The sequence below is a fragment of the Phodopus roborovskii genome, unplaced genomic scaffold (assembly GCF_943737965.1).
Source record: "Phodopus roborovskii unplaced genomic scaffold, PHOROB, whole genome shotgun sequence".
NCBI classification, from domain to species: domain Eukaryota; kingdom Metazoa; phylum Chordata; class Mammalia; order Rodentia; family Cricetidae; genus Phodopus; species Phodopus roborovskii.
This window is the reverse complement of record NW_026125059.1, coordinates 22,220,001-22,234,767: the sequence shown is the minus strand read 5'-3', so window position 1 is coordinate 22,234,767 and position 14,767 is coordinate 22,220,001. Positions and strand designations below refer to the sequence as shown.

Genomic DNA, 14,767 nt, shown 5'->3' with positions numbered 1-14,767 from the left:
TCATTAACAAAAACGTAAGACTAGATAGACAAAGCACACGGGAACAACCAAATGGAACCCCATTATTAAGACATAAGTAAAACAGTTTTCTTCCCGTTCTTTATTTCCCTTCCACTCTTCATTGGGGGTAGGGGACAGGATAGCACACACCTTTATTCCCAGTACTTGGCAGAGGGAGGTGGATTTCTGTGAGTTTCAGGCTATTCTTGTCTGGAACTCACAGAGATTCATTTAGTATTAAAGGCACATTCACCACTCATGACTTAATTTCTACTTTTTAAACATCACACATACTTTAAGCTTTATATTACAAATGTCATAATCCCAACTTTTTTTGTTTGATTGTTTGCTGCTTTCAAAACTGGGTTACTCTGTAGTTTTGGAGGCTGTCAGTAGACCAGACTGGCCTTGAACTCACAGAGGTCACCTGCCTCTGCCTCCTGAGTGCTGGGATTAAAGACATGGGCCACCACTGCCCGACACAACTTCTTTTTAAATAGAGGGAAGGGCCAACAAGATGGCTCAGAAAATAATAAAAGCTTTTGCCACCAAGCTTGATGATCTAAATTCAACGCCCAGGATCCACATGATGGAAGGAGAGAAAAGAGTTTCCAAACTGCCTTATGACCTCCATCCATTCCCCAAGGCATACATGTGGCTACACACATACACACATTCGTGCACATACATGCATGCACACGCACACACGTGCGCGCACACACACACACACACACACACACACACACACACACACACACACGTTTAAAAATGGGCCAGGGGTGGTAGTGCACATCTCTAACCCCAGCACTTAGGAGGCAGAGGCAGGCAGATCTCCGAGTTTGAGGCCAGCCTGGTCTATAGAGCTAGTTCCAAAACAGCCAGAACTACACAGAGAAACCCTATCTAGAAAAACAAACAAACAAAAAGCATATGGAGGAAAATCTAGGCATGATAGTTTACACCTATAATCCTAACACTTGGGAAGCTGAGGCAGAGGACTGCTACAAGTTCTAGAACAGGCTGGGCTATATAGTATGATGCCATGTTTCAAAAGAAAATAAACAAAACAAAACTAAAATTCAAAACAGGGAGAAAAGGTCTGGTTAGTAATCAAATATATTAATTCATCAATTGTCAAGAATTTTACACATATAAATATAAAACTTTAATAAAATTAGCTATTTCTAGTGGGAGGGAGAACTGAGGTTGGAATGTAAAATGAAATTTAAAAAGTAAATAATTATTAAAAAAAAAAAAAAAGAAAGAAAGGAAATAACTATTTCCTTGAAGATTTAGCAGAGACTGCAGGGTCTCTAAGAATATCACTGTCACTTAGCATTTGTAGTCTCTCCATATATTTGAAAGCTCCTATCAACAAAGTTGTAATCAATGTTGACTTTTTAGAATTTGTGTACAAAAGCTTGCAGACAGAAACCTGTATTTGCTGTTATAAGAACTGTTGGGAAAATGAACTAACTTAAAACAAGAGTAGCCAGACAGTGCTGCATGCCTATAATTCCAACGCATTGGGGGGACAGAGGCAGGGGGATCTCTGAGTCTGAGGACAGTCTGGTCTACCAGCATGAGGACAGCCAGGCCACACAGAGGAACTCTGTCTTTAAAAAAAAAAAAAAAAAGAATCCGACCCATTGGAATGTCTCTTTAAATTCGTCTAAATGCAAGGGCCTGAAAACTTGGGCCTCACGTTGTCCTGCCAGCAGCTGCAGACACTTCCAAGGCATTGGGCTGAAGGAGTACTTTGGTCTTACCTATACATAAATCTGGCTAGAGAGTAGACAAATGCATTCTTGAGAAATTCTCATAAGAATGCATGAACTTCTCAAATCAGAGGCTTTAAAGTAAATCTATGAAACTGAAGGACATAGATCCAAAGGAACATAAAGTCTTTACCCATTTACTGTATTTCAGAGGTCCAGTGAATCCCATGGCTTCTATTATCTTCGTGAAGGGACCAACCTTCTCCTCAACAGGTTGCGGGAAATCTTGGATAGTAGGAAGCTACTTAACCAAAGAAAAAGAAATCAAGTTAGTTACCAGAAGTTTTCTAAACAGAGTGCTTTTATTTCTTCCTTCTAAGGACCTTTTTATTGCTTAGATTCTTTTTGCATTTTGACTTGCTTTTTTCTACCTGCTTGCATGCTTACTTGCTTTGAGTGTTCTGTTCTGTTTTAGTATAGTGCTGGAGATCAAACCCAGGGCTTCACACATACTAGGCAAGTGCTCTCTCATGGAGCCAGACTCAGAGCCCTCACCTAGGTGTGCAAACATATCCGAAATGGTATCTAACAGACGTCCTCCAAATTACAAAAAAAGGCCCTCAGTAGCCATGCGCCTGTGATGCCTGTGACCCCACGATTAGGAAAGAAGAAGCTAGAGGTACGAGAATAAAGGTGACATGGAAAGAGTGAGCCGGCTCAGTGGCTAACAGCACGGACTGCTCTTGCAGGGGACTTAGGTTCAATTCCCAGCACCCCCACTGCAGCCAACAACTGTCTGTAACTCTAGTTCTAAGAGATCTGATGCCTGCTTCTGGCCTCTGAGGGTACCATGTGCAAGCCTGGTGTACAGACGTACAGGCAGGCAAACTGCCCATTACACATAAAAATAGAAGGGCAGGGGCAAAGGATGGGCAGAAGGGAGTGAGGGGAAGAGACAAGGAAAAAGAGAAAGGGGGAAAGGAGGGGGGAAGAGAGGAACAAGGGGGAAAAAATCCCAGGGAAACTTGCTCCAATGCCTCAATAAAGAAAGGTAGAGAGTTCACCCAGTAAGAAATTCTTGCAAGACTTATGACTGTCTTAAACTTGTACAAAGTCCATAAACATTGTTTTCTCCTAAAACAATGTTGAATTTCTAGACAAGAGCCTACAGTAGAAGAAACAGGATACAAGCTCACAAGATAGGCTTCACACAGTCAATCAGTCTGTCTCTCACCGCCCTTTGTAAACTTGGGTAAATCCCTACAACTCCCCGAACCTCACCCTGCAGATTCACATAAGGCACTCATGTAAGGCAGTCTAAGCAGTGGGCACACTCACCTTACTTGTGGTATGGTATTTCCTATTCTGCTGTGTGTCCATTCCAACACTGTGTTCTGATTCCACCCAGACTCGAGACTGGTTCATCTGTGGCCTCTGGAGGATGGACAGACAGATGTGAGTGACATTGAGCATGACTTATCAAAGTTAGCCCAAGAGGTGCTCCTCTGGCTGGCTCTACCCAACCTTGTTTGCCTAACTTCTGGTGAGGACCATCGAGAGGAGCCAAGATGAGCAGCCAGGGTGGTGTCTGGGACATGCCAGGTGCTCCAACTATCTATTAAATACACGAAGCTGGATGTCATGGCTCTCACTTACAATCTTTGGGAGGCTGAGGCAGAAGGATTGCTGTGAGCTCAGTACCATCCCAGAGAACAAAATAAAGTCCCAAAATTAATTAATTAATTCTTGAAGAAATACAGACTGAATCTGGGTCAACTCAGAGAAGTAAAATGATAACAGGAAAAAGAAAGTACTGCAGTGAGTCCCATGTAAATGTTGACAATGTTTGAGGTGTAGGAGAGGGGGCATCAATTTTAAGATTAAAATTTGTTACTGCTGGCAGGCAAAGTTCTGTAAGTTTGAGGTTAGCCTGGTCTACAGAATGAATTCCAGGACAGTTAGGGCTATGCCAAGAAACTCTATCTCAAAAAAAACTAAAAAACAAAATAACTTGGGGCAACCAGGTGGTAGTGGGGCACTTTAATTCCAGAACTTGGGAGGTAGAGGCGGACAGATGTGGGCAACCAGGGCTACACAGAGAAACCCTGTCTCAAGGAAAAAAGGAGAGAGAGAGAGAGAGAGAGAGAGAGAGAGAGAGGAAGAGAGAGAGAGAGAGAGAAAGAGAGAGAGAACAAAACAAAAAACCCAACAACAAAAAACTTGGGGTTAAAGAAATGGCTGCTTTTCCAGAGGACCCAGGTTCAATTCCCAGCACCCACATGGCAGCTCACACCTGTTTGTAACTCCAGTTCCAGAAAATCCAACAACCTCACACAGACATACATGCAGACAACATACCAATGACCATAAAATTAAATTTAATAAAAACAATATGAAATTTTTTAAACTGCTTCTACCACTTAAAAGCTCAGTGGCCACTGACAACTTGCTGCACTTGGGTTATGGTGAGACCTGAACAGGAGAAGCATGGGAAGTGCACCTCACATGAAAAACACCATTTTTAACATTTTTAAAAATTTTAAAAGCATAGGTAAAATTACAAACAAAATATGAATGTGTGTGGGTAAATCTAGGAAACAACACACAGAAGTGGAAGGGTTATCTGGTTAAAATGGAATTGTGGGTAGCAAATTAGGAATGTAACTCAGTAGAACCCTTTGCCTAACATGGGCAAGACCTTGAGTCTGAGTTCTTGTGCCACAAAAGACGGTGGGCAAGGAGGGAAGGGAAGAATGAATTATGGGTAAATTTGGGAATTCAGTGTCCAAATTTCCAGTAATGTTTTAGTTGCCTTAAATTAATTAAAAGAGGGGTGTGGGTGGTTGGGAGCTGGGCGTGGAAGCACATCTTTAATTTAATCCCAGCACTCTGAAGGCAGACGCAGGGGGATCTCTGAGTTTGAGGCCAGCCTGGTCTATACAGTGAGTTCTACCCAGCACAGTCTCAAAAAAAAAACCAGGATTGAGCCTGGTTAGGAATGGAAAATAGGAAAGAGAGAGAGAGACAGAGACAGAGAGAGAGAACATAAAAGAGGGAGCCAATATTGGTTTGAAGATAAAGTTGAACACAAAGAAAGGTCGAAGGAACTACAAGACTGCTCCCAACTAACAATCTCAGCTTCCGTGGAAAGGCTATCATAAATGCCCTTCCCGGAGAGTGAGATCAACAACTAACTTCTCCATGGAGTCCTCAACTAATGCCTGTTGAAAACAGGAGCAAACACCCATACATAAACACTGAGTCAAACTAGAACCCAGAAGCAGATGGAGAGGACAAGACCATGCGGTAGAAGTACATAGAGACAGCTTACCTGAACAAGGAGGAGCTAAGGGCCACTAGACTGATAGCTGGGAAGCCAACAGGGGTCTGACTCGGACTCCCCTGAATATGGGTCTCAGCCAGAAGGTCTGAGCAGTCTAAGAGACCTCAGACAGTGGAGCCAGGATGTATCCCTGGTGCACAAAAGGACTTTGCAAACATATCCCCCATGGAGGGATAACTGCCTTATTCTAGAGATAGGAGAGAAGCCCTAGTCCCTACTTCACAGGACCTGTCAGATCTACATGACCCCAACTGGATGGCATTCCCCTACATATTGTATTGTGGTGGGGGGTTGGGAGGGGAGGGTGTTTAGAGTGCATGGGAGAGGGTAGAGAGAGCAAAAGGGAGGGAAGGAGGGAGGGAGGGCTTGGGGGGAGGGAGGGAGGGAGGGAGAGGGAACTGGGATCGACATGTAAAATAATAATAATAAAAAAAAAAAAAAAAAAAAAAAAAAAAAAAAAAAACCGCTTTGACTCCAAAATTTAAGTTGAAGAACAAGTTACTGGGGAAAAGTATTTCTATTTTTGTTTCCACAGAAAATGAAAAGATGTGGATTCCTTCCAGACTAATGTGGTTTGATCACACCAGACCGCCTGAAACAGAGTACAAGCTGATCCTACATTCCAAACAGCTGGACAAAACAGCCCTACAGACTACAGCTAGGATATCTGAATCTTCTTCGAATCCCCCAAGACAGCGCCCCTTACCAGCAGGAAGTAGTTTGGAAAGAACGACGCCCAAATTCCCAAATATTGTGTATAAATGTTTGTTTTCATTTAATTGGACTTTGTTATATAAAATTAAATAAAAAATACTCTATATGCAAAAAAAAAAAAAATTAAATTATAAAATAAAATTAAAAAATGGGAAGGAATAGAGGGCTAATCCTTCAATTCTAGTTTATTCCAAAAAGAGGAGGGCTAAATGGAATTAACAATGATTTAGTTGTTTCATCTTAATAAAGGAAAAATAGTTTCTCATTGTGGACTAGTACTATTTGTATTTCTTTCCAAACAAGGATATTAAAAGATTAGTCAGAACTCCTCTGCAGGCCCGGGGACACTTATGCTTTAATTCTCAAGTACCAAGCAGGCTTTGTGAAATACAGACTAAACACAGAACACCTCCCATGACATCACATACATCAGTGTAATGGCCCATCTAGAACACAAAGCACTTCAACTGTCTCCAAGAATGCAGAGTGGAGCCTGAGCAGGAGTGCTGGCCTCCTCCTGCGCTGGTGTCCCTTGCACGTCTTTCTCTGTCCCCACAGCTCCACAGTGGTCACAGATCCCTTCTACTGTACTGTGCTACACTGTGAAGTGTCAGGGCCGCACCTTCCCAGCCCCTGCCCATCTATAAGCACACATTTACTCTGCAGACCACCATCCTTGCCTTTGCCTCCTTCAAAACCAGCCTTTGAACCCCTCAATTCTTCATCTTTTTCAAGCTAAAGAGAGAGCAATAAACAAAATTGCCCAAAATATTACTTTTTCAAAGTTTCTGGTTTTTGTTTTCCTGGTTGGTTTCCTTTCATTTTGTGTTGAAGCAGGGTCTCATGTCACCTAGGCTATCCCTGAACTTGCTATGTAGCTGAGAATAATCCTTGTGCTCCAGCTTCTACCTCCCAAGTGCTGAAACGACAGGCATGTACCACAGTGCCCAACTTCATGTGGTGCTGGGGATCAAATGCAGGACATGCTGGACAAGCACCAACTGAGCTACACCCCAGTCCTCAAAGAGGCCCCCACCCAACTACCTCATCAAAAAATGGTTCTTGACAACCCATTATTCTCTACCAAAAAGTAGCCTATTACTTCCTCCATGGTACTCATTAAATGCATAATTATGTATTTACTTAAGTATTTGCTTATTTTCCATCACAGCTGTCAAAAAAGACACATGGTAGTAAGAACAGCCTCTCTCATCAGAATGAACTTTCATACATGGCACATGGAAGACACGTAAATAGTTGCTGACAAAACAAATTCTCCATTTGCACAATATTTTTTATTACCCCTCTCTCAATCTTTGACCACATATACACTATAGATACATGCTTCATTTATCCAAGCTCTACTAAACACAAGATATGCCAGCCCTCACACAGGCTTGGGGATAGAAATAAATCTGTGTCCTCTGGGAGCTCATGGTCTTACAAAGAAAAGAAAACAAAAAAGAGTTTAACATAGAAAACCAGAACCAAGTGCCACTGAAAATGTCACCCCCAGAAGTAAAACTCTCCGGGGTCAGGAAGGATGGAGGGCATCCAGAGCGCTGACACACTGCCCGTGTGAGGACAAAGTACAAGTGCCACTTGGAAATGTATTTGGTAGTGTCTAGTTAAGATTAACGCCCAGCAAGTAAGGCTCGGGAATTCTACATTCCCACCTCAACAGAAGTGTATGCATGCGTTCACAGCAGCAATGTCACGTAAGGTCCCAAGTAGACACAACTCAAATAACCCATCAGCAGAAGAGCTTCATGAACCAAGGCATAGCCATATAATGAAATACTGTGTACTCAAGCCCCAGGACCAAAGAAGTAAATACTATATGAGAATTAATTAGTCAACCATCACTACAAAGAACAGATTTATTAAATCTCCCAAACAATGTTGAATGACAGCAAACACAAGAGACTGATGACAGATGTTTAAAAGGCAAACCAGTCTACAGAATACAAGGTAAAGATTTGCTAACCTTGGTGTGGGTAGTAGCTAACAGGGGATCAAAGAGACTTCCACAATCTTTTTGTTGGTTTTGTTTTTCAAGTCAGGGTTTCTCTGTGTAACAGTCCTAACTAGCTGTCCTAGAACTTGCTTTGTAGACCAGGCTGGCCTCAAACTCAGAGATCTGCCTGCCTTTGCCTCCCCAGTGCCAGGATTAAAGGCATGTGCCACCGCTACTCAGTGAAACTTTTGCAATCCTAGTAATGTGTTGTTTTGTTGTGAGACAGTCTCAGGTAGCCCAGGCTGGCCTCAAATGTTCTATGTAGCTGAGGATAACCTTCTTATCCTCCTGCTTCCACTTCCCAAGTGCTAGGACTACTGGCATGTGACAACACACCTGGTTTATGTGCCACTGTGCATGGAGCACAGAGTTTCACAATGTCAGTTGACTTACAGCCTCAGCTCTTGTTCTGCTCCTGACCTGGATGCTAGGTATGTTTACTCTAATAATTCATTGAGCTGTACCCTTGTGATTTGTGCTTTTTCCTTCACTTATCTTATATCCCAATAAGAACACCCAAAAATCATTAAGATTTGGAATAGGCAAGATAAACAACAGAAAACAATGACCTGGAATCACCAGAAAATCCCTCCTAGGAGAGGGCAGAAAGAGTGGTGAGAAGGCGGCTGAGGAACCTGACACAGTAAAGTTACACATACAGAGTCGTGGGCCGAAGCTCCAGCTTTCTCACAAACGCTTTGAGAACCAAAACCAAATCATATATGCAGCAAAAGAGATGTACAAACTTTGATGGATAATATATAATATAAACATATAGGTCTAGCCAGGTGGTAATGGCACATGCTATTAATCCCAACAGAGGCAGAGGCAGAGGCAGGTGGATCTCTGTGAGTTCGAGACCAGCCTGGTCTACAGAGTGAGTCCCAGGACAGCCTCCAAAGCTACACAGAGAAACCCTGTCTGGAAAAAAAAAAAAAAAAAGAAAGAGAGAGACAGAGAGAGAGAGACAGAGAGAGAGAGAGGAAGGAAGGAAGGAAGGAAGGAAGGAAGGAAGGAAGGGAGGGAGGGAGGGAGGAAGGAAGGAAGGAAGGAAGGGGCTCCCACGCACGGTGCGGTGGGCAGGAGTAGGACACACAGGTTCAAACAGTCCTTGGATGCTGAGGGTCCATGTGTCTCACGGCCCACTTACGCTCCTTTTATTCTCTGCCCCACTGCTCAACACCATTCTGGGCATGGAATCAGTACTCAATAAAAACTAGGTAGATTTTTTTTTCCCCTCTTCTACTTTGTTCAAAGAGAAGGACAACCTGGAGGAGGTCCAAAAAAGAACCACAGACTGATCAAAGGGAGGAATAAAAGGTCCTGGTGGAAAGGTTAAAATGAAGTTGTTTAGCTTGGAGAAAAGGCAACTGAAGAATTAAGGAGTAACTTAGAATAACACTGGGGCTGGAAGACATTGCAGAGGTCTCCCAGGCCAATTTTTTCACTTCATAGATGAGGAGACTGAAACCAAGGGAGAGGTCACAACTTGGGAAAGGTGGGTTAGGGCAATATTTTTTTTTTTTTTTTTTTTTTTTTTTTTGCTTTATAGTGAGGATTTACTCAATCAGTATGAGCTTATATAGTAATAAAAATAGCAGTTACAAAACTGGGTGTGATGTCCTATGCCTCTAATCCCAGCAGAGGCAGAGGCAGGTGGAGCTCTGAGTTGAAGGTTAGCCTGGTCTATAAAGAAAGTCCCCATCTCAATAAATAAATCCTCACTCAATAAAGGTAAGACTGACACAAAGAGGAAATCAACACTAGGGAAGAGCACTGTAATGATTATTAGTCAAGAACCATCATATCATATCACTCAGCAATCCAAATTGGTCATATATCCAAGAGTTGGGTCTCAGAGAGATTTTTGCACACCAATGTCTACTGTAACATTATTTACAACAAATGAAGTGGAAACAACCCAAACATCCAATGAATTGCAGGGATTAAAAAAAGTACAGTATAGTATGCAATGGAACATCAGGGCAGCCCTCACAAGAAGAAATCCTGTTACATGCCACATATGAATGAACACGGAAGATCTTAAGCTACGTGAAAAAAGTAAGCTGACTACACTTATAATCAATAATTAGGGTGATTAAACTCCCTATTAAAAATAAGGAAAAAGTCTGCAGGATATGGTGGTGCACTCAGTACTGGGAGGGAGAGGCAGAAGGAGCTCTAAATTGAAGGCTAGCTAGATCTGGGACACCCAGGCCTATTGGGAGGGGGGACACGCTAAGTAAATTAGAGCCTATAACTCCAAAAAAGGAAATAATTTATAATTTCCATAGCAAATAAAGGCTATCTAAACATGAATAACGTCTGTTCTAGTAAGTGAAAAGGCACCAAGATATATAATTCTGAATATATTTGATATTTGTTAAGGTACTTGACATTTTTTTTTTTTTTTTCAGTGCTAGAAACTGAAGCCAGTCCCTCACACATGCAAGGAACTTAGCCATAACCCAACCCTGTCAGGGTACTTAAGGGAAAAATTAATATCTACACATTCCCATAGTCTGGAAGAAAACCAACAGAGATGAAAATATTGACATTTTCAGATTTAAAGTCACAGATGATTTGATTTCCTTTAATACTATTAAATATGACTAAGCAGGGCAGAGTTGGTGTATGCCATTAATCCCAATACTTGGGAGGCAAAGGCAGGTGGATCTCTGTGAGTTTGAGGCCAGCCTGGTCTACACAGTGAGTTCCAGGACAGTCAAGGTTACACAGAGAAGCCCTACCTCAAAAAACCAACAAAAAGTGTTATATGACTTATAAAAATTAAGAAACTAAAACCCATTAAAGAGCCCAAGGTTTAAGACATCGAAATATATCATGTGGGCAATGGTAAACTAAGGCCTTCAATAATTGTATCTTGGATTTTATGTTCATAAAGAAAAGAAAATACTTTGTTACCCAAAGAAAAGTAGCACAAAATAATTTTAAAAAGAAAACTGAAAGATAACTCTAAGATATCTGGGAAAGGCACCTGACAGTAAAAATTATCAGACTGTGACATGGTAACCTTCGCTAAGTTCCACTGCCGAGGTATTTAGTAGCAACACCCTGGACACTCAAATAACCCATCTTGAACCAATACCACAGAGACCCACAGTGGTCTGTCTCATGGGGCTTTTCCATTACACATGTGGCTTGCACATAAATAAGGTTTCATACCAACCAAAAGAACAAACTTTACCTGGGAAGCGCTGGAAAGAGTCCTGTCCCACTTTCTTTGAGTAGGAGATACTGATACCAGTTGGTTGCATATTGGAACCCACTGGGAGATGTTAGTCTGGTTCCTCTAGAAAAGAAAAACATTGTCAGGCATCTATATCAGAGTCCATATGTAGAGTAGAGTACACCTATGGCATTGTAAAACTGTAAGAATTGCATATTTGGCTAGGGCCGTGGCACACACCTTTGATTCCTCTATTTGGGAGACAGAAGTGGAGCCAGCCTGGGCTACATAGTGAATTCCAGACCAGCCTGGGCTACATAGTGAGACCTTTTTTCAAAAGGGGTTGGGAGAGAAGAAATACATATTCAGACTTTAAGTTTGGCTCCAGGCAAGAGAGCCTAAACTTCCTGGGATTCGGACATGAGTGTTTTTTCTTTCATAGCAGCCACTTTCAAACTTAAGAATTTATGCTAATGACTTGACTCTAAGAACAGAGGACTGGTTGGTAAAGGAACCAATCATCAGAGTGCCACTGAGTGACCTAAGTGTTCTGTTACTACCTTACTCATACAAAGAGTGTGTGTATCAACAACTTCCCAATGTCACAAAGTTAGTAACTGGCAGCTTTTTACTGGAACGCAGGTAACTATCTCCAGAACGCATGCATATTTAAGAGAGCAGTTTTCCTTGAAGGTCCTTCTATTCTAATACTGGAGGTAGAACCATTAGTAGAGATTTGAACCAATTAAGACAGCATATTGGGGGACAGGGGGAGGCGCTGCAGAGACAACTCAGTGGTTAAGAGCGCTGGCTGTCAAACACATCTGGGGATTGATTCCCAGCACCCACATGGTGGCTCAACAGTCTAACTCCAGTTCCAGGGGATTCAATGCCCTCTTCTGGTCTCTGCTGGCACTTGGACTCACCCATGTTCATACACATGAATATTTAAAAAACAAATCTTAAAAAGAAAAAAAGAGACCACCATATTAGAGGCTGGTACTATGACTTGCTGCTGCCTTGCCTCCTGAGTTTGATGCCCTGGACCCATACGGTAGAAGCAGAACCAACTCCTGCTGCTATTCTTTGGACCTCTACACCACGGCACACATGAGCATGTACACAAACATGACAATAAGTAAATAAATAAGTAAATAAATAAATAAATGGAATAAGGTCTAGAGTCATCTTTTAAAAAAACAAGCCAGGCATTGATGGTGCATGCCTTTAATGCCACCACTGGGGAGGTAGAGGCAGACGATTCTCTTGTGAGTTCAAGGCCAGCTTGACCTACCAGGATAGCCAGAGCTACACAGAGAAACCTGTCATGAAAAACAACCCATCAGGGACTGGAGAGATGGCTCCGAGGTTAAGAGCACTGGCTGCTCTTCCTGAAGGGCCTGGGTTCAATTCCCCACAGCCTTATGATGGCTCACAACTGTCTATAATAAGATCTGGTGCCCCCTTCTGGTGCTCAGGCATACATGGCAGTCAGTATACTGTATATATAATTTTTAAAAATCTTTTTAAAAGAAAGAAAAATAATCAATAAATAAAACAGAATAGTTAATTGTGGGCCGGCAAGAGGACTCAATGAGTGGACAGATAACCTGAGTGTGACAGGAGAGAACCAATTCTCAAGATTTGACACATGTATGATGCTGTAGCACATGTGTCTGTACTCACACACATATACACATAACAAACAGCACATGTGGAAAGAACTGTGTACTCAAAGTCAGAAAGCACTTGGCTCCTCTAGTCATAGACCACACAAAATAACAAACTGTGGGCTGGGTTACCTCTCCTCTAAATTAAAGACAGAAAGCAGTGTGACAACTGTGCCCGGTGCCACTAAGCCAAACCCAGTCCCCATTTTCTTGAGAGCAGGAGTGTCAGGGGTGAGCTGGAAAAGGTAGTAGAATTTTAAATCTTCAGAGACTTCTGAAGTGTCTGACAAGTTCACAGATTATGTGTGTTTCTAAGGCCACTCACAGATCCTTACATCCCAAAGGAAATGAGGAAGCCAACTGGGCAATGGCGATACTCATCTCTGATCACTTCTCTAACGGGGAGGCTGAGGCAGAAGGATCATGAGTTCCAAGCAAGTCTGAGCTAGACAAAGAGACTCCATTTCAAACAAAGGCGAGTTAAACATATTTTATTTCTGTGAGTTTGAGGCCAGCCTGGTCTACAGAGCTAGTTCCAGGACAGGCTCCAAAACAATACAGAGAAACCCTGTCTCAAAAACAGAAAAACAAACAAACAAAAACCCCAGTATTAAGTAGGACAGTGTCTCACCAAATAGAGACTATTAATTTCAATAAAGAAATTGTTTGGGCTGGAGAGATGGCTCAGCAGTTAAGAGCACTGACTGTTCTTCCAGAGGAACCAGGGTCAATTTCTAGCACCTACATGGTAGCTCACAGCTGTCTGTAACCCCAGGTCCAGGGGAGCCATCCCACCAAGCATGCATGTGATACACATATCTATGCAGGCAAAATACTCTTACATGTAAAAGAAATAATTTTTTTTAAGATTTATTTATTTATGCATATGGGTGCTCTGTCTGAATGTACACCTGCATTCCAGAAGAGGGCATCAGATCCCATTATAGATGGTTGTGAGCCACCATGTGGTTGTTGGGAATTGAACTCAGGACCTCTGGAAGAGAATCCAGTGCACTTAACCACTGAGCTATTTCTCCACCCCAAAAGAAATAAATCTTAAAAAAAAAAAAAAAGAAAGAAAGAAAGAAAGAAATTGTTTTGTTTTGTTTTAATGGGGCTAGAGGCTAGGAGGATGGCTCAGTCTGTAGAGCACTTGGTGTGCAAAGGATCTGTGCTCCATTCCTCAGCACCCATGTAAAAAGCTGGCAGTAATCGCAGCACTGGGGAGGAAGAAACAGGAGGATCTCTGAGGGCTCATTGGCCAACCAGTCTAGCCAATCAGCAAGCTCCAGGTTCAGTGAGAATCCCTGTTTCAAGAAGATGGCAAGTGCTCAAGGAAAACAAGGACACTGACGTTTGGCCTCCACACATGCACACATATGTGCACACACCAGAACATGTACAAACACACAAACAAATGGTGCTCAGTAGTTAAGTTCTTGTGTAAGGGTTCAATCCCCAGCATCACCAAAGGAGACAGGGGGGACGTGGGGGAGCTAGAGAGATGGCTCAGAGGTTAAGAGCACTGGCTGCTCTTTCAGAGGTCCTGAGTTCAATTCCCAGCACCCACATGGTGGCTCACAACCATCTACAATGTGTTCCTGTGCCCTCTTCCTGCCTGCAGTATAGGCAAACATTCAGGCAGAGCACTGTACACATTATGAATAAATAAATCTAAAAAAAGAAAAAAGAAAGACAAACAGGAAATTCCAGGGCTGGGGGTGTATTGCCGTTGGTAGAGTGTCTTGTCTAGGGTATACAAAGCATGGGGTGCACGTCTGTACTCCTAACCCTTGGGAAGCAGAAGCAGGAAAATCAGAAACCCATGATCATCTTTGTCTACATAGTGGGTTTAGATCACCCTGGGCTACAAAAGACTGCCTAAACAATAACTTAAAAATGTTTAAGCTGGAATTGAAATGTACAATAACTAAGATGAAAAAGGGCATGTTAACAGCAGAACCGAGCTCAAAGAGCTGATGCCCCTAAAGATGTTTCAGTGGAGACTGTGCAGCATAGAGAGCAGAAAGAGACCGATGGGACACCATCAAACTTGCCAAGTATGTATAACATCAGGACTCATGAGGAAAGGAAATAAAAGAACAGGAAAAAATT

At 42.3% G+C, this 14,767-nt stretch overlaps 1 protein-coding gene across 1 annotated transcript in view; it reads right to left on the bottom strand.

Moving 5' to 3' along the window:
- LOC127225033 (ubiquinol-cytochrome-c reductase complex assembly factor 1) overlaps positions 1–14,767 on the bottom strand; it is an 84,673-nt gene that overhangs the window by 64,772 nt on the left and 5,134 nt on the right. Inside the window, exons 2-4 of the mRNA XM_051188310.1 lie at positions 11,001–11,105; positions 3,057–3,152; positions 1,912–2,019 (exon numbers count right to left, since the gene is read on the bottom strand). Coding sequence (XP_051044267.1) covers positions 1,912–2,019; positions 3,057–3,152; positions 11,001–11,105 — 309 coding nt within the window. The remainder of the gene's footprint in view (positions 1–1,911; positions 2,020–3,056; positions 3,153–11,000; positions 11,106–14,767) is intronic.